Raw genomic sequence first — 22,521 nt, forward strand, 5'->3', positions numbered from 1 at the left:
TCGTGGGCTCAAATCTTCTGACCAATAAATTTTAACTAAGATTTGAGCCCATGAAAACAAGAGTGCACCGGATTGAAGATTTGGAAAATAAATTTTAACTAATTTTCGTGAATAGCATTACTCATGTTATTCATACCATGTTTTTGTACTATATTTTCATACCATCTTAAATGACATTTGATGTAGACAACCATATTATTTGAATTAATCAGATTTTTAAATTTAGTTCATTATTTAGTAAACTAATAATTAAGAAAAATTAGTTAATTAAATGATGATTGTGGTATACGATGAGTCTTTCTCCTTCTTTTTCTTGGGTTTTGTAAATTTTTCAAATGATGTGGTTGTCCACATCAATGTCACTTAATGTGATATAAAAACATGATATGAATAACATTACTCCATTACTATTAATCCTAAGGGTAAACATTTTTACTTTTGCAAGTGGGTCTTTATTATAGTTAGATGTTGAACTTTTATATGACAGGCATAAGTTCAAACTCTAATCTAACATATAATTTGATAAAATTTATCGTTTGATAAAAATGAAAAACATTTCTACTTTATTTCATTCTATTTCCTTGATCTTTAATTTTCGATGAATTAATTCGTACTCGTACGGATTTGGATGTCTGATTTTGTGATTTATCTTCCAAGCATCTTTCTACCTAATTAAGCCAATTAGATGGTTGGTCAGAACGTGTTAGGGAGATAATCCAATGATTAAAAATTTAAACGGATTTAAATTTTACCTTTTCTTGTCGAGAAAGGCATCGGTTGAAATGATGATGTTCCTTGTTGTGGCATCTTGGCGATGTTTGCAGACAGTGATGGAAAAGCAAGGGTTAATTAATTTGTATATATAGTTACATTTTGTTGAGGTCCACGGAAATCAAGGAGATTAATTTATTTATTTATTGAAATATTTTATATCGATCTATTTTTGAGATAAGAGTTTAAATATTTTAGCTCAACTTCAACTAATACTTAAGTATTTTATGATAAAACATCACACGTGACGGATAGTGCATGTCGTAATTACTAAGTTTGAGATAATATTTGTATTGTTGAAAGTGGGCATTTAGTCCGTCTCTCTGATAGTTACACAATAACAATGTATCTTATGTAGAATTAAGAACTTATATCAATTAAAGATCAAAGAGAAGAAAGAGAGACAAAAACAAGTCCAGTTTTACTGTTTTAACCCAATTGAGCATGTCATGTTGCTTCACAGCTGTGGGATGGGGTTGGTGTTACGGAGACTCGATAGTTACACTAACTTGTTCAACATTATTTTGATTATCCTTTCTGAAAGAAACATTAAATTAATAACTTATTAGGTCAGTTGATTAAGTTAATGTGTTTCTCTCTTTTCTCTTTTAAGTTCTATCCTCTAGTTACCATACAGTTTGGATAGTTTAAATTTCCTTTGTCACATATAAATAAAATAAAGGAAAATATAACAACCATTAGTTGAGAGTTTCCGAAGGAAGAGAACAAAAGAAAAACAGTTTAATAACTATGTTATATAACCATTTTCCACCCCTCTTTTTACAGCTTTCTCTCAACAAACGGCGGTACGTTTTGGGTTTCCAAAAGTTTACATTTAAATCCCAAAATCTCTTCCTTTCGTAAAAATATATAGCACTAGATTGGGATTAGGGTTTAGGGCAACACATATCATAGGCAGTGCATGGTTCTTTTCTTAGGCCGCAAGCTTCGCCAGCGGTCCGACCGCGAGCGAGTTCACGTAAGTGCATGGCTCGGTATACGACGACGCCCAACGTTTGTCCTCGAAGTTATCAAACCTATCGGGTCCCCCGACGATGGCACCAGTCAACTCATTAGGGTTTGGCACGTCCTTCTTGAACCAGTTCACGAAGCTCATGGCGCAGTTAACGATGCCGTTTTCCTCCTTCGGTACCGAAGCTCCTCTGTGGTGGGGCTGTTGGGGCGCGTTGGGTCCGAACCCGACCATGTAGGATCTTCCTTTTGGGTTCTCACCCAACAAGTAGTCCATTTGCTTCTTGGCAAAAGCGATCAGGGCGCCAGAGTCGAACTCTTTGCCTCCGCAGTTGACTTTTTGGTTGTGCTGGGCGAGGATTTCGCTGTAGACGGCGAATAAGTGGGCGGTTCCGGTGACGTATTGGGTGTTGGCTCCGTCTCTCAAGTGGATCATGCCGCCCGGTGTCATTGTGACTTGGTTGTAAGGACTGTCGGGGATGTTTGAGCAAATGTAACTGTCAGCACCGTTTTTGTAGTTCACTAGGGATTTTTCACCTTCAAAGAACAGCTGCAATAATATACAAAATAAATTCAAGTTAGTTGTATCGGCCAGTATTGTTACTTTTACGATCATGATAATGCAATGTGTAATGTGTTGCGAAGAAATCTTGTTTAGACAGTAAGACCTAGTGGATAGTTGGACAATCGGATCAGGTTGACTGTTTAACTTATATATTCACAAAGGAGAGGTGGACAGTCCGACAAACGAATCAAGTAGACTATCCAACCCATGCATTCAAAAAGGAGTGGAACCGCTGCATTTGATTTAACTTTCCATGTGGTACAGTGATGATCCGTTAAGATGGTATAAATTTATTTATAAATAAGTACCTTGGCCAGGAGGACTTGTGCTCCCGCGTATTTAAGGTCCCAACTGAACTCAGACACGGTGGCGCTGATGGCTTCTTCCTGAATGTACTTGAGATACACATGCCTCTTTGTGGCAATGTACAACCATGTTGCTGCCCACAACAGCTCATCCTACATTTTCCAACACTTCAATTTTGTATTTGTACGAGAAAATACAGTGAACAAGTTAAACTAAAATTGGATTTCAGGGGGAGAGAGTTGAAGAAAATTACATTATAGCCAGAGTAAGAGCAGTAGAAAGGGCACTCTCCATCGTAAGTTCCCTTATGCGCCTTAGCCATTTGAAAGAGCTACAGAGAACAATAATGTTACAAGAAATTGATATATGTAAACCGGTTCTATTTGTGCATATGTTACGCCTAAAAAATTATACATACACGTTTGGCCTTGTTGAGTAGACTACGAGCATAGGCACGATCTGTTTTTCTGAACACAATTGAAGAGGCAGCCATGGCGGCTGAAGTTTCAGCTGCAATTTCAGTTCCCGGTGTGCCATCATCAATCTTCAACACTGTTCTTGGTGTCTGCATATCTTCTGGTCTAGTCCAACATTGATGATCTTGATTTGCGTCTCCAACCTTTAAGAATTTGATAAATAATTAGCAATTTAATTATACATGCATGATGCATCACCACTAATTAGTGTATGGTTTTAAAAGTAATGAATACAACTTAATGAATTTCTATACCTGAACGTATAATCTGTTTTTTCGAGTGGCTTTTAGAAAATAATCAGTGCCCCATTTGATGCCGGCAAGAACATTTTCCAATTCACCAGTAGCTTCGAGCTGTTGCCTGTAAAACATGGCAGCCCACGACAGAGTTGTGACGGTGAATGCCATGGGAAGACCGTACTTGACGTTGTCTCCGGCATCATAGTATCCTCCGGCAAGGTCGACCTGCGTTAAAAACAAAAGCTCAAAATACAAAAATTTAAACAAAAGTCGAGAAAATATTGTATTTGACCGTCGTACATGACTCGCTCACGTTAATGTGACATGAAATGCATTCATGTCACGTCACATGTGATGGTTAGATACAAACGTTAATCTTCAATCATAGAAAGAGAGGGGGGAGAGAGACGAACATTTGCTTCTTTTCCATCGTCGAGGGCGGAGTCGCCTCTCCATGCAGGTCTATGATTGGGAGGGAGTTTCCCTGATCTTTGAGCCTCTAGGAAAATAATGGACTTGGTGAGAGCGTCCTTGTAATTAATACCAGTGCCATGAACGCTAAGAACAAGTCCTTGGAGGAGAGCAAGGCATGCCACAACGGTGGCGGCGACGCCTCTTCTTCCACCAAACATTTCCTTACAAATTTTCGAAACCTCAGATCCCAAAACAGTTTTGAGAAACCCCAATTTTACAATTGAGAAAGCTGAAAAAAAAGGGATGGGATGAAGAAGCCCACAAATGCTGTCTACTTTAATAACCAAATAAATAAGGAGGGGGAAGAAGGAACAAAGTGAATGGTTGTGTTTTGCTGTTTGGTGGTTAATTTGTTTTGGAAAAATAGGTAATTTTGTGAGGTGGTGTTTAACTGGCTCTGGTTAATCAGTTTTGGTTTGTGATGGCGGGAAAGTTGAGAGGAGTTGAGTCAGGTTAGAGGTTTAGGGAAGAGAAGCTAATTTTGTGTGTTGTTGTGGGATTTTGGGTGGAAGAGGAAAATTGTGGGGCTGGAATTAAACATTTTTTACTTAAGGTTTTACCATACTTGAATATATGGTAGATGTTTAATTGGTTTGGTTGGTTTTTTTATTTGCTAGCATTAGAGGGCTCAAAATAGTAAAATTAGCATCCATCTTTTATATGGTGGTGCTATCCACACCCCTCCTTACGCTCTTCTCAATTTTCAGCCGTCTGATCAAATAAATTGAAGAGCATCAAAAAACAAAAATTGACAAGAGGTGTGTAGAAGGTAAAAAAAAAGTGTGTATAAGACTCTAGTTTTGGTGTAATTCCACTCATTTTCTTCTTATTTTTCTTCCCTGTCCTTGAGGTTTTCTTAAGTTTTGGAGATTTACTTCTCCTTATCGTAAGCTTATATAGGATTCTAGGAATTAAGTTATAGGGGAGCTTGAACTTTGATATAAAGGAGTGAAGATATGTTTTAACTGATGGAACCAACCTACAAAAATTTTAAAAGGAATATAATAGTATGAAAACTTAATTTAAATTATGATTTTACCAAATCTTCAATTGTTTTAGGGAAGGCCAATTGCCTAATAGCTTTGTGGTATCTCTCTAATTCCTTGCATTTTGAGTTTTCAACACGAAGAATTGAAGATGATGAATTCAACTCCTCGTTAAAAGGTGTAAAACACATGTTTAGTGCTGCTTCCATATTTGATGTGACGGCAGCAGCCTTTCAAATTTGACAAAAATTATGATTTATGGAGAATTTAGCCCATGAGAGGCACATGTAACATGATGGACGGCAAAGTTTATGGTTCACTCAACTTGTTTTGTGTAGTGGTCTTAAGTTCAGATCTTCATTACCTAGTCACTTGAAAATACTCGAGTTTGAGTTACTGTATAATTATATTATTACTTTTGTATCATTTTGCATGTTGATCAACCAGTGATACCGGCATAAAACCGTAAACCCGAACAAGACCCCCTTTCCACCAACTAGAGCAGGGATGAAGGAAATAAGAAGTCAAATGGAAAACCGAGAAGCATGTAGTAAAAATATGTATATATCATCAAGAAGAAACCAAACTATTCTCATGGGATACTTTCGGTAGCTACAATTCGAAAATAATCGCATCTAACATCTGCTAAGCTACAAAGAATGGCACATTCCGTAAGAAAATAATCGCTATTCTAGAAGCCGGCGAGACCCCAGCCAAGCCTTTAAACTTTTGCAGCAGGCTCTGATTGCTTTTGTGAGGCCTTCCAGTCCAATCAACGTCTTCAGCATCTGGCACTGCTGAGCTTCAGTGCGTGTGAACAAAAAATATGGTTGAGCAGTAAGCAGTTTCACCGGATTGGCAACCACTTGCCCTTTAAAAAGTTAGACAAGGGAGGCCACATTTCAGCAACTTCGAATAATATTGGCGACGTTTCTGCCAATCTCTTCTTTTGTTTGCTCTGACACCGGGACATCACCCAGGTACATGTCAAAGAAGGCTCCTGAGAGTACGATTTTGGGCATTAGAAATCTATTCCCGCAAAAGTATATGACTGGATTCTCTTCACCATATTCATTGAGACATGATGAGAAATAAAAATGTACCAAGGACAGTATCAAAATAAAACAGATGGTTCAGAAGGAAAATTAACTTACTGCATAGATCCTTGCTGTGGACTGCTCCAATCTGATTACCTTCAACTGGAAAATTTCATACAAAATGCTAATCAATCAACAAATTTTAACTGGAAAATTAAAGCATTAAAAGCATGTAAACAAGAGATGTGAGAGGACGGGTGGAACAGTTCTAGGAATGTGAAAGGACATGTGGGACAGTTCTCGGGTCTTGTCAAGTGTGTATGCTTTGTGCTCAATTTGACATTTGGTTAAGCAACCACCACTCACTTTTAGTAATTAAGCTTCCATCAGCTGTGCGTTGGAAATCAATTGTCGTTCCCTGAAATATCGAGAATGTTAATGTAATTCAGTGAACAATTGGTATAAAAAAGGAAGGCAAGAGCAATAATGTAATATAGTATTACCACTGGCAAAGGAATATCTTGTGTGAAGTTTGAACCAAATGTTCTTATGCAATGATAGTCAGTCTCTGGGTTCGCCTAAAGGAACCAAAGGACAAGAATTAGCAAATACCAGATCAGAAACACAAAAAAGGGAGATTCTAGAAAGGGAGATGATTTACCTTCACCAATCGAGCTCGAAGGGATTTCTCAAAGGCACTGCATCCAGTGTAATCAAAAGCACATAAATGAGAATGATCAACACTTAATTCCAATTTTCAAAATGGTTGTAACATATATACACTAGGACACCTAGCGAGGAAGGAACAAGGCTAAGCAGAAGCTAAGCTCACGTAACGTGTCAAATTAACTTGCAGAATCAGTTTTTGGGCTTTAGATAGTGAATGAGTGCGTAACTTGTAAAACTTCTAGCTTATACATGTAATGCCTCACAACAACAGCTGGTTAAGCGTCAAGTTCACTCAACTCACATTCACACCACCCATTTGAATGTGAACCTATCAAGCCACTATAAAATATGGAGCTAACCGAGATGGTATCCTAATAGTGATGATATCCGAAACAGGAATTATGAATGTTTGAGAACGGTAATCATAATGAAAAAGCCTCAAGAATGTCTCTTATCTCAATTAAAATAGGGACATACAAAACCCAATTAAATATCAAAGGGTATGCTGAAACAAAGATATAACTTACTCTCTCACAGTATTGATTTTCATCCCATTGCAATTAACCACAAGCCTAACTGTCATATCAATATCCGCCCTGTAGGCAAAATGGAAAATGCAATAAGCAGCAGCAAGTTAACCAAATCCATGAAACTTAGCAGCAGAGCCATAAAAATTAATTTAACAGTAACAATATGATGACTCATATGCTAACTCAGCTTGGAAAGAAATTGCAAAAAGAAACATAAAGTATTTAGCATCTACGGATTAGATCGATCTTCATGTACCAGAAAAAAATGTAAATGAAAAATAGTGAAAACTACACCGTGTAGCATGGATCATGATATTTGTCAATACCTGAGAAGATCTTCATAGAAATCATGGCACTTGTTTAGTTCATCTACTGAAATGGAAGCATATTTTGGCCCCAACTTCTTGCAAACAGAGTGAGGATGGATATCTACATAGGAAGAATTGATAAATAAATAAGAGAGTAAGGTACTGGATGCAAAAAGTATTGCAGATCGGAAGTAATATAAAAGTACTAATAACTTACAGAACCCAAATGCATAGACCTTCAGAGATTTTATTTTGATTATTGTCATTGTTTTGGATCCAGTTCCCACAAGGACCTGCAACAGTACACAATGTCGCTATTAAATCATATGTAACTGAGAAGATCTGAACATAAACATGGCTGCCTTGCACTAAAGAACAAAAGTACAAACACCAACCTCTGAACTTAAACTGGAGTTACTCTCCCCTGTTAAAACGTCGTCCAAAATCATAGGAAACTCAGTGCCAGTAATAGGTTCCACTGCATGTCTTCTCCAGTTCAAGTCGGGAATTGGTAATCCTGCACATCTGTGATGCCCAACCTCACAAGGCCCTTGATCCAAGACATCCGTAGTCTCCAATGGAACAGCTAGTACATTTGAAGATCTGGTGGTAATAACAAAGAAAAAGGTATGTAATCAACACCAAAACAGAACCGATCGGGAAATTTTACACTTTAATCCACTCCCTCGTGAAGGGTTTAAAGACTTACAAGCTGCCAAAAGGAGGTACAAGTCCAGCAGCTAACGAGAGCAAGGGATGTGAATGTAGCTTTTCAGCTTCTCTGTGTAGGAATTGCATTACAAAAGCCGAAATCTTTCCAAAAATCACTGCATTAGCAGATTCTCCTCTTGATGCAAATCCAAAGTGAAATCCTCTAAGATTATGTCGACCAGAAGTAAAATGTTTAACTTGTGGATAAGACGTGGAGCTTCCAGGTTCAGAATCATGCAAATTACCCTCTATATCTCTAGTAGCATTTGCATTGGGTCCACTAGAGAAGAAGAACAGTAAAGAACCAGCAAGTTTAGAGATGTGGTTAAATGCTCCTTCAAGAGCTAAACTTCCGGGAACATGAAAGTATCTACACCGTTGCAATGAATTATCCGCAAATGAACTAAAATGTGAATTGTATGGAGATCCTTCATCGAAATCCATGAACCCGAACCGCTTAGTCCTCATGTTTTGTTATGTCCTAAAATCCTAACCTAATTGGCACTTAAAACTTCCTCAACACAAAAATTGGGTTTAAGATATAAATCAAGACGGATACGACATGTTATACACCTGCAGAAATTCAAACGGCAGTTCAGAATATGAAAAAGAAAACATTCATACGTAACAATATTAACAATAAATGTAACAGCAATTCCATTGAAAAAGAAAACATTCATACGTAACAATATTAACAATAAACGTTCATAAACATTGTCAATTTATATAAACATTTTCAATCAATTCCATTGATATAAAGCACATAATTCGATGTTAACGGTACAATTCATAATTTAAGTCCCAAATTCCTAACCATTAGTTTCAACATTCAATCAAAACAATTTGATAAATTATGACACATTGAGGACAGCAATTTCAGACCTTTAATCAAATGTCAATTAGTTGTTCTTGGAAAGAATCACAGAAAATTGGAAAAGGGAAATGGGAAAGCGAGGAAATGCATGCAAATGGGTTTGGGAAAAGCACTTTTCTTTGGCATTCGCTTTTGGCTTTCATGCTTTCTGCGCTTGCTTTTCCTCATTTTTCTCAAGAACCAGACAGAAAATAAAAAGCACCCAGAAAAAAGAAAAGGAAAATCACAAGATTAAGAACCTGGGATTGCAACAATCGAGCTTCCGAGGCGAAATATCAATTGGGTTCCGTTTGATCTTCGGTGCTTCTTCTGCATTCAAAAAGTTGGGGTTTTTCTGCGTGATTTTTGTGTATAGTTTGTGTATTTTTAAATTCCGAAAGAAAGTGGGGAGAGAAAGGAATATGCTTTGGGTGCGAAATGGGAACAAGTCACGGTCGATGAAAAGTTTTCCCGGGTCAAAAACGGGAAAACAGAAAAAGAGAAAACAGTTTCGGCCAAATCAAAGTTGGATCTCAACTTTATATTCTAGGAGTTTAGGTCCTTCGGGCATTTCAGGCATTCCAGACAAATCACATGTTGTTATGTATGGTGTAATCGTTTGTACATTTATGAATGAGAGTAGAAAATAAGAAATTCTTAGGTAAGGACATACGTGTCATGTCGCTCTTGTCCATTCAATGAAAAAAAAAAACACCAATAGTGCAGCTTGGTTGTGTGCACTGGGAGTTTTATACTACATATGGGACTTGATTGTAGGCATATACGGTAGGAACCACTCTCTTATGAGAGTGCCTAAACATCTAATTAGCTAGTTGTTATATGATCTAAGTTTGTCTTTGTATTTGACAAAATAGGCTCGTGTAAAACCGAATGTAGAGTCTTCCCCTTATTTGGTGTTCTCAAATAGATAGACTAATAACGTGATACATAAGTCTCTATCCAAGACTCTTGTGTAAAAATCTCTTTTTTTTTTCTTTTTTTTTTTGAATTAACGATATTATTTATACTAAGGTGGATGGGGTAGGTTCAGCGTCATAATGAGCTATCAATAATTTGGTACAAATTGACCTTTGGACCTCTCACTTACAAGTAAAGATGAATTTCATTAGACCATAATATTATATGACATCTCTTTTATATTTGGATAAAATTTGTACTCTTTCATCGTTTTTTAGTGACCAAATAAAAATTCAAGTTTCAAAATAACATAAAGAAGAGATATCTTCACTCTTTTTCACTTTCCATATACCATTTTTAATTATGTTGTTTGATTTTATTTTTTTTAAACAAATTATATTATCAACATTGAGGGGGGACTTGATAAGCTTGGTCTGACAATAGGCTAGTAATAATATGGTTCAAATTCGTCATTGTACAAGAATCGAACTAAAACCATAGTACTAAGTCAAAAAATTTTAAAAAAATTGCCTAACAGAAAATCTAATACTACTGCACCATAGTACTAAGTTAAAAAATTTAAAAAAAAAATTCTGTAAAACTATTTTCCAAGACAAATTGGAGCATTTTTCTGTTGGACGGCAAGTAAATTTTCAAATGACGCTTATGTCCTTGGGGAGTTGGTGCCAAAGTTGTCTTCGATCTTCGGTATTTTTCTCGCACACGCGTGTTCAAATCCCAGTCGGCAGGCAGGGTCGGCTGACCATACGCCTTTTCCTTTCAACAATTAAATAACTACCTCCCATTAAATTGGGAAAATGATAATCGTCGGATCTTTTTTGTGAAGATTCAGGATATTAATTAATCATGTTATTTTATCGTAAATCGTGCAATTAGTTTTCGTTAGATACTATTTATATTCAATTTTAAATTTTAAATAATTTCTAACCGCACGATATACGATAAACAAATGTGATTAATTGATCCCTGGATCCCCACAAAGAGGATCTGACCAGGATTCTTTTCCAATAAATTGGAACAAATACAGAGAACTTGGGGAATTATGAAAAATAAAATATTCTTTGACTACAGTTTTGGATTGGACTTGTGGATGTTGAGAGTTTTTTCAGTGTGCTCAGAATACAAATGTAACAGTATTATTGTTATACAATTAGAGTACCACTTAAAAAGAAATTTAATTATATAATGGCATGTAGTGTTCCATCCATGTTCCAGGCGCGAAAAATTTGTCGTGTGTGTCACAGAAAATATTTTCAAAACTTTATTCCTTTTTCGAAAAACAATTAATGTGCATGGATGGCAAAGTAATAAAACCCTAATACATGAGCATGCAACGAGTAGTAAACTCAAGTTGTTCATGTTTGAATTTTGATAAATACAAGGGTATGTGTTGTTTCAAATTCTCATCATGCATTTGAAGCTAATGTTTCGTCGACATTATTTTGTTTCTCAGATAGCGAACTATTGATTCTATGTAGTCTCTAGTGATGAATTGAGCGTAATGGTGTTTTCGTAAGATAAAACTTATTTTTGTTGTATTTAAGCACAAAATGCAGTTTTGGTAAGAAAAATACTTGACATCCCTTCTTGGTGGGGTCTGTTTCTGTTGAGTCTTTGACCAAAATACGAGTTGGAATTATTTGGTCGGAATCTGCCAGCAGTGTGCTACAAGCGGCCTACAACTACAAGTCTCGAAGAATCATATGATATTTGATAAGTACAACATATGATATGACACAACCAATTTTGTTTTGTTTTACTTTATTAGTAAATGAAATGAAATGGACCTCCTAATTAGGTCATTAACCAACTACTTAGGCAGTGGCATCTGCTAATCTCCTGTTAATAAAAAAATGAGAACCAATGATATTGATCTTCAAAACTACATGGGAGGGCTAAAGACGTGTTTTTCTTTTTTCGATACAAGCGTTACGGGTGAGGGAAGAAGCAAATCGGGACCTCCAGCATTCTCTTAACCAACTCAGCTATAAATCACTTGCAACAATTATTTTTATATATTATAACATCTGTTTTTGACACTCGTTAAGTGGAACAGGATTTTAATTGACATATAAAAGCTAAAAATCAAGGAATCTGATGCGTGTGCTCAAGATGTGATGTCCTTCAAAATACAATCTTGTGGTTTGGCCATGAAATCTGGTGTGTCCCCTCCCCGGTCACAATAAACCGGCCTCGAAGAGATTTCTCCGTCTCAACGTCTCGTCCACAAGCTTGAAAGTCTTCTTCACGAGCTTCTGATCAAGGGCGGTGGTTTTGTAGATCTTAAACACCCGGTCTACGCGATCAGGGGCCGTGCTCTGGAAGTACAATTCCTCAAATTTCTTCTTCACATACCTGAATGCAAACATTTACGATGTTTAGGTTTCTCGTTTATAATGGACAGTTTGCCAGAGTTTTCGGAGGGTTGTTAAAGCTAACTACGTGTACTATACGTTTTAGTATTTTTCCTTCCGTCCAAAGCAAAGGACCACAATAAAGATGTATATGCTTACTCATATGCATGTTCAATCTCTTGCTTTCCTGTTGAAACCGGCTGGTAATCTTTGAACCACTCGCAGGCGTTAAGCGGTGCCTGCACAAGTAAAATTCAACAGCCCTTACCGGATGTTAGTTTGTTGTCAATGATGAATAACTGTACACTGATTTACTAATTCTTACATTTAGAACTTTGTTCTCGAATATATCAAACTTGTTTAAAAACAGCATGAACGACGTTTTCTGCACCAAAATATAAAAGAAGAGAAGATAAAATGTTAAAGAGCCAACTGAGTTAGAAGAAATCTGCACAGCCGCACATGCGACATACGGGCACAAGAAAATAGAAGAAAATAAAACCTCAAAACACGGTTGCTTCAAAACCCACTCAAAAAGTTCCTTTGTCTCCATCATTCGATTCTTGCTTTCATCCTCAAAGAGTGTTTGATCATACCTGAAACACAAACAGTCGAGAATACTTCAGCTCGGCAGAGGTCTCTTTGAAAAAAATCATCGCTACCACACTGCATGCAAATGATGAGATAGTGGGTAACTGAAAGTAATGATGATCTTACTCGCTAAGAGCAGCACAAAATATTACGGCTGTAACGCCTTCAAATAGATGGATCCATTTCCTTCTCTCATTTCTCTGGCCCCCAACGTCAAAGAGTCTATATACTTCCCCACTTCTTTTATTTTCTCCAACAGGGCTGCAATCATAGTCATTAATGAGTTGTTTGTTCGAAATTTTCAACCGCTCTATAAATGAGTTGCACAACATAGAAATTTATTGAAAATAAATGCATCATTGTAAATGCGCACACGTCATTAGAAAATCGTGAACTCAATGAAATTGTGAGGGCGCCCCTAGGTTGAATTTCTACAAGTGCAAGAATCAGCTGATTTAGATCCGATCATTGGCACCAGTACAGCTATAAATAAAATGTCATAGTTCCAACAAGAAGTCGTGACAAGTCTTTAAAAAGTTAAAAAACAGAATAATTACCTGAACTGGATCTCTACAACACCAGTTGTACGAACTCTCGCATGAAGAACATCCTCCTGAAAACGAAAAATGCTACTTTAGAGCTATACATTTGTAACATTTCCGCATTAATGCAAGAAGTTCTTGGCATGCTCAAGCTACGAATCAAATACATATAAAATATTCTGGTGCTTTATTAAATTAAAACAATGAGTTAAAATTGTGAACTTTAGGTACCTTGGTTGGAACGTAATCTGGGTCAGCTAATCTTTGAAGATTTTCCATGAAATAGTGGGCACAGTCAGGAACTTGGAGTTCATTACCACGAGCACATGTTTCCTACAATTGTAGAGTAGGGGTGCTTCACTTAGAGCATTGGACAAAAGGCAGAAGCAGAAGTAAAAAATATCTTCTGGATTTCGAACACTAGGATCGATGTCAAACAAGTGGTATATGTCAATCAGTTACATGAAGTAACAGCTACCTGAATTGCTGCATCTTTCCAAAGAGTCTCTATATCCTGTGCAAGCTCTTTAGTGAGACGTGGATAATCCAATCTGCTGCCAATTGTCGATAGTTTCTCTCCAATTCCCTAATAACGAATCCAAATTTTAAGAAAACACTCAAGCAAAGGACTGAACAAGCCAAATTTTTTAAATAACCGAACCTCATGCATTAATTTCATGTATAAATCAAATGTCATAAACAGTTAAACCAAATTCCATCAAGTATTGTTTGCTAAATTAAAAAACAACACGAGAGAAGGCGAAGTAATAGACAATCAAAAGATGAGCTCCAACCTTATTTTCACTGGATATTTCAAACGTTTCTCTGTCATTCTGCGCAAGCTCCTTTGACCCATCATACAGTACCTATTCAACCATATCATGCATACATTATATAGAAGCATAACATTCAGATTCTTTTTCTCTGAATACAAGTCCATAAGATATATTTTCTTCTATGAAGAGTGGACTCTAATACTCCTTGTATAATGCAGAAAGGGAAATAACCAACACACCCTTTCAAGTATTGCGTACTTTTATGGTCTGATATGCATTGGCATGGATGACTGAAATGTAGCTCTTGAGCTCTGACTCATCAAATCCAGTTTGAAACAAAAGCTTTATCTGCAAATAGATCATGTGTAACAGAAGTATAAATATTTACATTGTTACTTAAATAGAGAAGCGTATACAATATCTTACCTGCTTAAAAATTGTGGACTTCCCTGACTCCCCAGCACCTAAAAAAAATAGGTTGAACACATTAGTTGTAGAAGTGATAACCATGGTTAATGAGAAAATTAAAGCTGAAATTCTCAAAATGACCAAGGTATAGATGCACCAGGTGCAAACTCTTTTAACATCAGACAGAATACATATCAAAGTTATAATTGTTACTTCCCTGAAATTGGAAATCATCGCCTCACAAACAGTACAACACATCCATATGCTACTCTCGGTCATAAAAATGAAAGATTGCAACCGTACAAAGCTCAAACTAGTAAGTGCGAGTGCGTAATTGTTGAGCATGGATATCATAAAAAGGTAACAATAAATCATTAAATTATATGTACCAAGTAGGAGAAGTTTCTGAATGTGCTTTTCGGCCTTTGTTTCTTGTTCAATTCGCCTTTCAATTTCTGCAGTCTGTAAATACATGCATTGACAATAAATTAGAGCCTAATCGTAAACGCAAAGTTGCTCCAGCAACTCTTGGTTAATAGCAAATTCAAAGATTGTATTCAATCATGCATAATCCACCTGAGCATTCTCTTCGTTGTCCTCTTCGTTGTAATGCTTGTTTCTGCTGCAGAGTAATCCCATATTTTCGATCAAAATAGACAGCATAGACGGTGCACGAGTCTTCTGCACGACGTGTTGAACGTAACTTCAAATCCCTTCTGAAAAGTTCATACCGGGGGGGTGCGGCTGGTGGTGGGAGCTATATAAGACTGGCAGAAACCTCAAAACAAAACATGGCAATTAAGATACAATGCCACCGTCAATACGAAATTAAGAACAACCCATCAGCCAAGTTAGGCAAACTAGATAATTAGTTTGCAAATATTAACTGCAGATTTGCATTTGATCTGCCTTTCAATTGACAAATATTTTACTGTTTTCCTAAGAGTTTAGCTGGACACCAAACAAATCACCCACCAACTAAAATATTCACATTTCACAAAAATCAAAGATTTCGAAAGCAACCCATCAAAGAAAACTAAATCCAAAAACAACCCAAAATTATTTTCAATCAAACTAACATCTCAATCCAGTCCGGCAAGATCAAAAGCAGAGATCTGTTTTCCAAAAAAAAAAAAAATCCCACAAAGCAAAAGGCAGCAGAAGAACAATACAACACATAAAGTACGAAACTTTAAGTAAGCTTACCCAAAGAAAAAGAAACGACCTTTCGTTACTGGGCTGTGGAGTTTTGCAGTGAAGCAGCAGCAACAGATTGAGCTGAATAGCAATCTCTTTTTGTATAAGTACTACTGTGTTAAACGTGGACAATAAATGGTGTCTTTGGGTGTGTATTTAAATTAAAATTATAATAAAAACAGCGCAGAAAATTGGCTAACATTTGAAAGCAATGAATGCTGTGGGATTTGTATATAATTGTACGAACAGTGTTACGAGGAAGCGAAATGGGTTATGGAAGTGTTGGCCAAATCTGAAAACAAAATAGAAAGAAAAAAAGAAAGAGCGCCGAAAGCTGCAGAGCTCTGTTTTTCTTCTCGGTTGATGCTTCTTTCTTCTCCTCTTCTCCTCTCTCCTCTCTCCTCTCACGCTTCTCAGTCAAAGTTTGAAAAGGCAGGCCCCAATTAAAAATTAAATTTTGGGTTTTATTATCTATAGGATTTAATTTTTCATTAGAAAAAGGATATTCTAATTTTTGGGGAATTTTTAGAAAAACTATATTATATTCTTGGGGGAATAGACGGTCTGTTGACTGAGCTACTAATTTGTATTAGATTAATCAAACGTCTACTTACCAATAATACAGTTCCGTATTATTCTTTTAAGTTTCAGATAATAAATGCGTAATTTGGGTTGAAAACGATATTTAGTTATGACTTATGATTAACTTATTATTTAGCTTAGCATCGTCTGATTCATGAAATAAAATATTTTTTTCTTTTGAAACATAACGCCATTAAATAAATAAAAAATAAGGCTAAATTGTATGTAAATGTCCCTGATTATACCTTAGTTTTCGTCTCCGAACTTTACTAATAGTTTCTCCCGTCTTTAATTATGTCATTTATTGCACTGGTAGTCATTTTCTTTAACTCCGTCAACTTAAAAGTTGTAAAATAAGAACTTCATCTGAAAATAATTCGTGGCATATTCATAGAACTTTGTGCTTATAATCGGAACTCTCAATCTTAATTTTAATTGATTTTCTGTTCATTAGGGTTATGGAAAATGACCACAAGTACAACACGGGGCATAACTCGAGAAAAAGAGCAACTATTAGCAAACTTTAGGGATCAAAATTAAAAGGGATAGTATAGTTTAAGGATCCTTGATACAATTTAGCCAATAAATAAATAAATAAAAAGGAAAACTAATGAAAAAAAAATTTGAAAACGTTGAGTTTTAATGATAAAGGAAAAATAAAGGGTAAAATGAATAGTACCAGAATTGACTTTTTAGCGTAAAAATGTGATTTTTCGTTAAAGTAAACTTTTCGTTAAAACTCTTTAAATAAAATATGTATATTTTAGGAGTTTGGTTTGGAGTTAGGGACAAGACTTGCCGGCTGCCACCAAATGGTGGGTCATGGATTCATATGGGAATGCTTCACTGCTTAATGTGATTGCTACTTGCTACTCCAATCCTTGTCGTCCCTAAAAAGATTTGTAACAATTATTTGCTTTTTTAGCATATTATATGCCAGCCTATCCAACATCCATCATGCATGCATGGAATACAGGTGATACAACTTATTGCGTTCAACATCTTTGTTTATTATTTTTGTCCACGGGGCAAGTGAAATTTCGGAATCCATCAAATATCGAGAAGAGAAATACTACTAGGTTAATAGTTAATCGACAATAAGAACTCATTTTTGTACGACGGAAATTTAAAATAATTACGTATCGAACTCCGAACTCCGTTGAAATATAATTAGTCTGGTACATCTTGCTGAACATGCATAAAAAATGAAATTGGGCTCACTGCATGACAAGAGTATTGACCCATAGTAGGGTTGGGTACAAGCCCACAAGTCCATTGGGCCTAACTAGCTGAGGAGTTGCCGTTTGCTCGACCGCTATTACTGGGTACAGTAGCCCTTGGGTATCAAGGAGCTAGGAGTACGGGTAAAGAAAGTATATATGTGTAAGAAATAAAATATTTTGCGTCCAAGAAATCATATTTAGGAAATATAACATTTATTAAGAATTAATAAATAAAAAATAATCTTTTTTTAGCTACACCTTTGTTAGGTAAGTTATAAAATTGGTCTAGTCTTAATTTTATAACTTTATAGAAGTTTTACTGTACTTGACGTCTAAGGTCATTTAATAATAATTTCCTTTTTAGTTTTTTGTTTTCCTTTTGTAAATTGAAAACTAAAAACTTGTTTGGTAAAAATTGAAATAATCACCAAACAAGTTTTTAATTTTCAAAAATAAAAATAAAAATAAAAAAAGCTGAAAAATCTTTACAGTTTTTAATTGAACTATGAATGTGTGTTAAGGCAAACATGTTTATATTTGTATTTCAAGTGATATTGACACACCCCGACCGAGATCAGGGCATGCTGGCCGTCACACGAAGGTGACGTAGCCATGTGCGCGTGCGGAAGCTATTAAGATAATAATATAAAAGTACTAAGAATTAAAAACTAACTAGCATACAAGGTACTAGTGTATGTGAGACACAATTCAGAGCAAGTCTACAACAGTCCAAAAGGAAAATATACGACATAAATACACCCGAAGGTGACCCTACAATGGTGAGTGTCTGTCAGAAATGCCGGGACGCCCTCTGGGATAAACCACCGAACCTACTAGACCACTAGAACCTGGAGGGGCGCAAAAACAAAAGCGTGAGTGGGCAAAAACAAAGTTCTTTGAAAACTCTTAGCAAAATATATTCTAACCCCTCGCCGTAAAACCTGTATACTTCCCAGAAAATGAACATATATACGTATATATAGGTATGCCAATCATGCTCCACAATATGCCATTCATGCTCGAGAATATGCCACAACAGAATCTCATAATCAAATATAAATGCTCAAGCGTAATTCACTTCAATAACATATAATCTGGCAGCCAGGAGTCACCTAACGTGACCTGTACGGCTGCAGATAGAGCTCCAATCTCAACTCAACATCTGAATCTGCACACGAGTCGGAACCACATAACGTGGTCTGTACGACAAGACTGGTGTAATATATATATGTATGCTCTAGTGCTACGATCACGTGAAGCTGGGCGATAAATCGCGGGTCACCTACGAGTCGGAACCACCTAGTGTGGTATGTACGACAAGCCTAGGCACCTAACTTGGATCCAAGGCGAGCATGCGGTGCGGGTGAACATACACGTGAAGGCTATGCCCCAACTCTGGGCGGGAGCACTAACACCGGGGTGCAGATTATGAGCTCTCTAAGCATCTCAAACTACTATTGCATACAAACATGAATACCACTTACCTGGCACTTACCTGTGCGTCCACAGCACTAATACACATATATAAATGTATGCCGCTACTAATGCATGTGATGATGCATAAGTAATAATAATAAAATGTATGGCATAAAACAATTACTCTTTTTAATCTATTTCTAGGAATTTAGATGTATATAGGTATATACGGAAAACAAAAGCCCACTCACTGATAATTAGAAGGGTCGTAGCCCCCCTGCCTCGAGTGTGAACGCTCGTCCTCGGAAAACGAATCACCTATACGCGAAAAAGCTACGAAAACGTTAATTTAAAAGCACCTAAGCAACTTCTCGTAATAACTTCTCATACATTGCTCAAATTGGACAATTGAATATACCAACGTGATCTACACAACCTCAGGATCACACCCATATTTTTAGAATAATTTTTGGACCACGCACGCGCCCCCACGCGCCGGCCAAGGCACGGACCTACGCGCCCCCACGCGCGGCCACGTGCCATGCACACTGACGGTGTCAACAGACGCCGTCAGGAATATTCCGTCAACTAACGGAATATTCCGTTAAATCTAACCAGATGCCGTTACTGCCGTTAGGAATATTCCGTTAAACTTAACGGAATATTCCCCTTTCTTCTCCGGCGAGACGCCGGCGCCGGCGACGGCGCCGGAAAACTGGGAAAATTACTTAGTTTTCTCCTTCGTTTTTCAACCATTTTTCATGATTCAAACGCCAAAATGAAGCTTAGGACTAGTAGAATCACGATAGACTAGTTTCAAGGGCTAAAAATTGCTAGATCATACCTGTCCACAACTTCAAAAGTCGGCCAACTTTGAACAGGACGATCCCGACGTCCACTTCCGTCCAACGATACACTCCGAGGTTCCTTGGGACCTCACAAACACAACTACGAGCTTCAAAATTCCAAAAACAAGCTAGTTTAAGGGTTGCATGAACAGTACATAATTCGGCCATTGTCGAAACGACGTGAAAACGTTAGAATTCTTACCTGATTTTGGCATGGTTGTGCTCCTCACAACCTCACGAGTTCAATGGTGTAATTGGTTTCTTGATTGGTGAAGGTTTGAATATGTTTGTGTGTAGTCCGTATGTTTGCAGAAGGAAGAAGAAGAAGATGGACTCGGGGAGAGAGAGAGAGACAGAGAGAGATAGAGTGACAGAAAGTGAGGGAATGAGGGAGGGAATCCCGGGAGAGTGAGGGTGATGTGTGAGTGTGTGTGTGGTCCTACAACACCACACTACACAAAACTACACGTAAGTTTAACGAACTAGGGGGTAAAATCGTAAATTCACACGTACGTTAAAATGAAATTTGGGACGGGATGTTACAGATATGGAGTATTGTACTTCTCCAGTTAAATAATATAACAGTTTCAAATCCTCCAGGTCAAAAAAAAAAAAAAAAATTCAAGAGTCGCACAAGTAACTTTTTACAATGTTGTTAAATTGAGCGGGATTTTCAACTTGGGGTACATGCGATGTGTTCTTTATCACTTCCAATTTCGTTTTCGGTCCAAGAAGCCTGCATTGTTCAGAAAAAAAGTTAGATAATTAATCAGGAACCCTAATGTAAATTACTCACCAGAACTACCAATTAAACTGGTTAATTATTTTTAGATATATTAAAAGTTTAATGATAAAAATGTTGAACTTGGTGACACATACTCCTTGAGTTCAGTAGCCATCTCCAAGGGAAAGATCTGGTCTTTCTCTCCCCACACTATCAACACCTCCTAGAAACCAAATTGCAATATTAATTAAGTAAAATTGATTTTCCAAACCCCTTAAATTAATGAATATCAAATTACGCACTAATTAATCGATATGTAATATGACCTTGTTGGGAAGGGGAGATATGTTTGGTGTGTCTTCTCGTCCAAGAGTGAGTCCCTTTAGAAGCTCCATCTTTTCTTTTCTCTTATCTGAGTACAATTTCTACATTCAACACTATTCAAGTTTATTACATGTTTTTACTGTAAATGTGAGCAATTTATAACCGTAAATACATATCATTCTCGCTATATTATTTATGCATGAATGTTGTTTAATCATAAATGCATGCAAATATCTTACCATGAAACTCATATGCATCAACGATCAGAACTTCATCGCACACAACTGCACTCACACTAACATTTTCTCTCTTAATTGAATATATTTGTAACAAAAGTTTGTTGGATGTGATATGCAGTTACGCATACAATAATTGATTACTTAATTAATACCCCTAGCTAAAAGCAAGACTAAAATTGTTATTAACTACTAATTAAGCATTTGTCATAGGTCCCATCTATTCAAATCCCACCTAACTTACCAAGATTGAAGAAAAACACGTATCTATACGTATGGTCCACATGACACATCCAACAAAATTTATTTGTCCATACTCAACAGACTATAATACCAAGAAAAAGAGGTGTAACGGTGACTAATTACTGTATATAAATATTAATTAAATTCATAATTAAACTAGTAACACTATTTAGAGACGTAATATTGATGTGGATCCATATGTATTAGAGAATGTATTATTAGGTTTTTTGTGCAAAAATGCTATTAAGTCACACAAAATTAATGTAAATGTGCCCGTATTGATTAGAGCATTGTGTATCATGTCTGTTTTGTGTGTCTAAATAACATTATTCATTTCTAATTACCTGTATTATGTCGCTTAAGAAAAAGTCGGGAATGATGTCGAGCCTCCGGGCCATGGCGAGGTTGAGTAACTTGTTGAGCTGAGCCGCCGTGGAAGGCAACATGAGATCTTCAATCTTTTCCAACTTTGCCCTCTTCAAAAGCGCCTCGTGATCTCCTCTCCTCATGTTAACCCCAGAGCTGGCAATCACCACCTTCTCCACTCTCTCCGGCCACATCCTCGCCAAGTGGTACGCCACAAAGCCGCCGTAGCTCGTCCCCATCACACTAAACCTCTCCACCCCGACCTTCTCCATCATCTTGGCGACCGAGGATGCCTGAAAGACCTCGGTTCGCTCTGGGGATGCGGTGGTGGAATTCCCGAAGAAGACAAGGTTGGGGACGTAGACGTTGAAGTGGGGGGAGAAGAACTGGACTTGGTTCCGCCACTGCCACATGGCGGCGGGGCCAAAGCCGTGGATTAGAACAAGTGAAGGTTTTTCGGGGTTTTGGGTTTGGTTAGAAAGTTTAGGGTTGGGACCCCAGAAGTGGAGTGTGGTTTGATCATTGTTGAGTTGTAGGGTTTGCTGGGAGAGGCCGGAGCCGGCAAAGCAACGGCGGACGTAGATGGCGTATAAGGAGACGGGGCTGAGAAAGAAGGGTAACATTTTAGGAGTTGTTGATCATGAGAGAGAGAGAGAGAGAGATTAGTTCTTTCTGTTTTTGAGGTTGTTCACTTGTTTGGGTGGTAATAGGTATATATAAATCATAGCTTATTACTAATTTATCCCAGAATACGACCTTTTGCGCTAATTTTGGAAATTTATTGGTGAGAGAATAAAACAACTTTACCGTGAAGATAGTGTGTGTGTGTGGGTGTGGAAATTATATGTGGGGTGG

At 37.1% G+C, this 22,521-nt stretch overlaps 4 protein-coding genes across 8 annotated transcripts; all 4 read right to left on the bottom strand.

The window, feature by feature from the left end:
* Positions 1 to 1,506: 1,506 nt before the first annotated feature.
* Positions 1,507 to 4,061, bottom strand: LOC137717327 (endoglucanase 16-like). The gene is made up of 6 exons (XM_068456647.2): positions 3,743 to 4,061; positions 3,345 to 3,554; positions 3,033 to 3,233; positions 2,868 to 2,945; positions 2,617 to 2,766; positions 1,507 to 2,293 (listed from the first exon to the last, which is right to left on the bottom strand). Exons 1-6 carry the CDS (start codon positions 3,959 to 3,961, stop codon positions 1,706 to 1,708), a joined length of 1,446 nt encoding a protein of 481 aa, XP_068312748.2. The 5' UTR covers positions 3,962 to 4,061; the 3' UTR covers positions 1,507 to 1,705.
* Positions 4,062 to 5,335: 1,274 nt separating this feature from the next.
* On the bottom strand, positions 5,336 to 9,621 carry FAP2 (Chalcone-flavanone isomerase family protein). 2 transcript variants are annotated; one of them, XR_015957236.1, is made up of 12 exons: positions 9,158 to 9,619; positions 8,043 to 8,617; positions 7,729 to 7,936; positions 7,551 to 7,626; positions 7,352 to 7,454; positions 7,023 to 7,091; positions 6,488 to 6,524; positions 6,330 to 6,404; positions 6,193 to 6,244; positions 5,944 to 5,988; positions 5,593 to 5,789; positions 5,336 to 5,530 (listed from the first exon to the last, which is right to left on the bottom strand). XR_015957236.1 is itself a non-coding variant. In XM_068480023.2 (11 exons), exons 2-11 carry the CDS (start codon positions 8,510 to 8,512, stop codon positions 5,692 to 5,694), a joined length of 1,233 nt encoding a protein of 410 aa, XP_068336124.2. In that variant the 5' UTR covers positions 8,513 to 8,617; positions 9,158 to 9,621; the 3' UTR covers positions 5,336 to 5,691. The 2 variants fall into 2 exon arrangements, 1 of the variants encoding a protein (XP_068336124.2); XM_068480023.2 differs by having other exon boundaries at positions 5,336 to 5,789; positions 9,158 to 9,621.
* A 2,207-nt stretch (positions 9,622 to 11,828) lies between these two features.
* LOC137739931 (guanine nucleotide-binding protein alpha-1 subunit) lies at positions 11,829 to 16,149 on the bottom strand. Of its 4 annotated transcripts, none has more exons than XM_068479687.2 (14): positions 15,714 to 16,149; positions 15,084 to 15,274; positions 14,897 to 14,969; positions 14,526 to 14,563; positions 14,358 to 14,447; positions 14,118 to 14,189; positions 13,802 to 13,909; positions 13,555 to 13,656; positions 13,339 to 13,394; positions 12,908 to 13,042; positions 12,693 to 12,786; positions 12,516 to 12,575; positions 12,350 to 12,429; positions 11,829 to 12,191 (listed from the first exon to the last, which is right to left on the bottom strand). In XM_068479687.2, exons 2-14 carry the CDS (start codon positions 15,168 to 15,170, stop codon positions 12,014 to 12,016), a joined length of 1,173 nt encoding a protein of 390 aa, XP_068335788.1. In that variant the 5' UTR covers positions 15,171 to 15,274; positions 15,714 to 16,149; the 3' UTR covers positions 11,829 to 12,013. The 4 variants fall into 4 exon arrangements, with proteins under 4 accessions (XP_068335788.1, XP_068335796.1, XP_088542606.1 ...); XM_068479695.2 differs by having other exon boundaries at positions 15,084 to 15,285; XM_088686480.1 differs by having other exon boundaries at positions 14,526 to 14,772; positions 15,714 to 16,119.
* Positions 16,150 to 20,256: 4,107 nt separating this feature from the next.
* LOC137719455 (uncharacterized) lies at positions 20,257 to 22,515 on the bottom strand. Its single transcript, XM_068458491.2, has 4 exons — positions 21,645 to 22,515; positions 20,824 to 20,922; positions 20,653 to 20,720; positions 20,257 to 20,509 (listed from the first exon to the last, which is right to left on the bottom strand). Exons 1-4 carry the CDS (start codon positions 22,287 to 22,289, stop codon positions 20,395 to 20,397), a joined length of 927 nt encoding a protein of 308 aa, XP_068314592.1. The 5' UTR covers positions 22,290 to 22,515; the 3' UTR covers positions 20,257 to 20,394.
* Between the last annotated feature and the right edge of the window lie 6 nt (positions 22,516 to 22,521).

This window comes from Pyrus communis, chromosome 15 (assembly GCF_041283825.1).
Source record: "Pyrus communis isolate YQ-2024b chromosome 15, ASM4128382v1, whole genome shotgun sequence".
NCBI lineage: Eukaryota > Viridiplantae > Streptophyta > Magnoliopsida > Rosales > Rosaceae > Pyrus > Pyrus communis.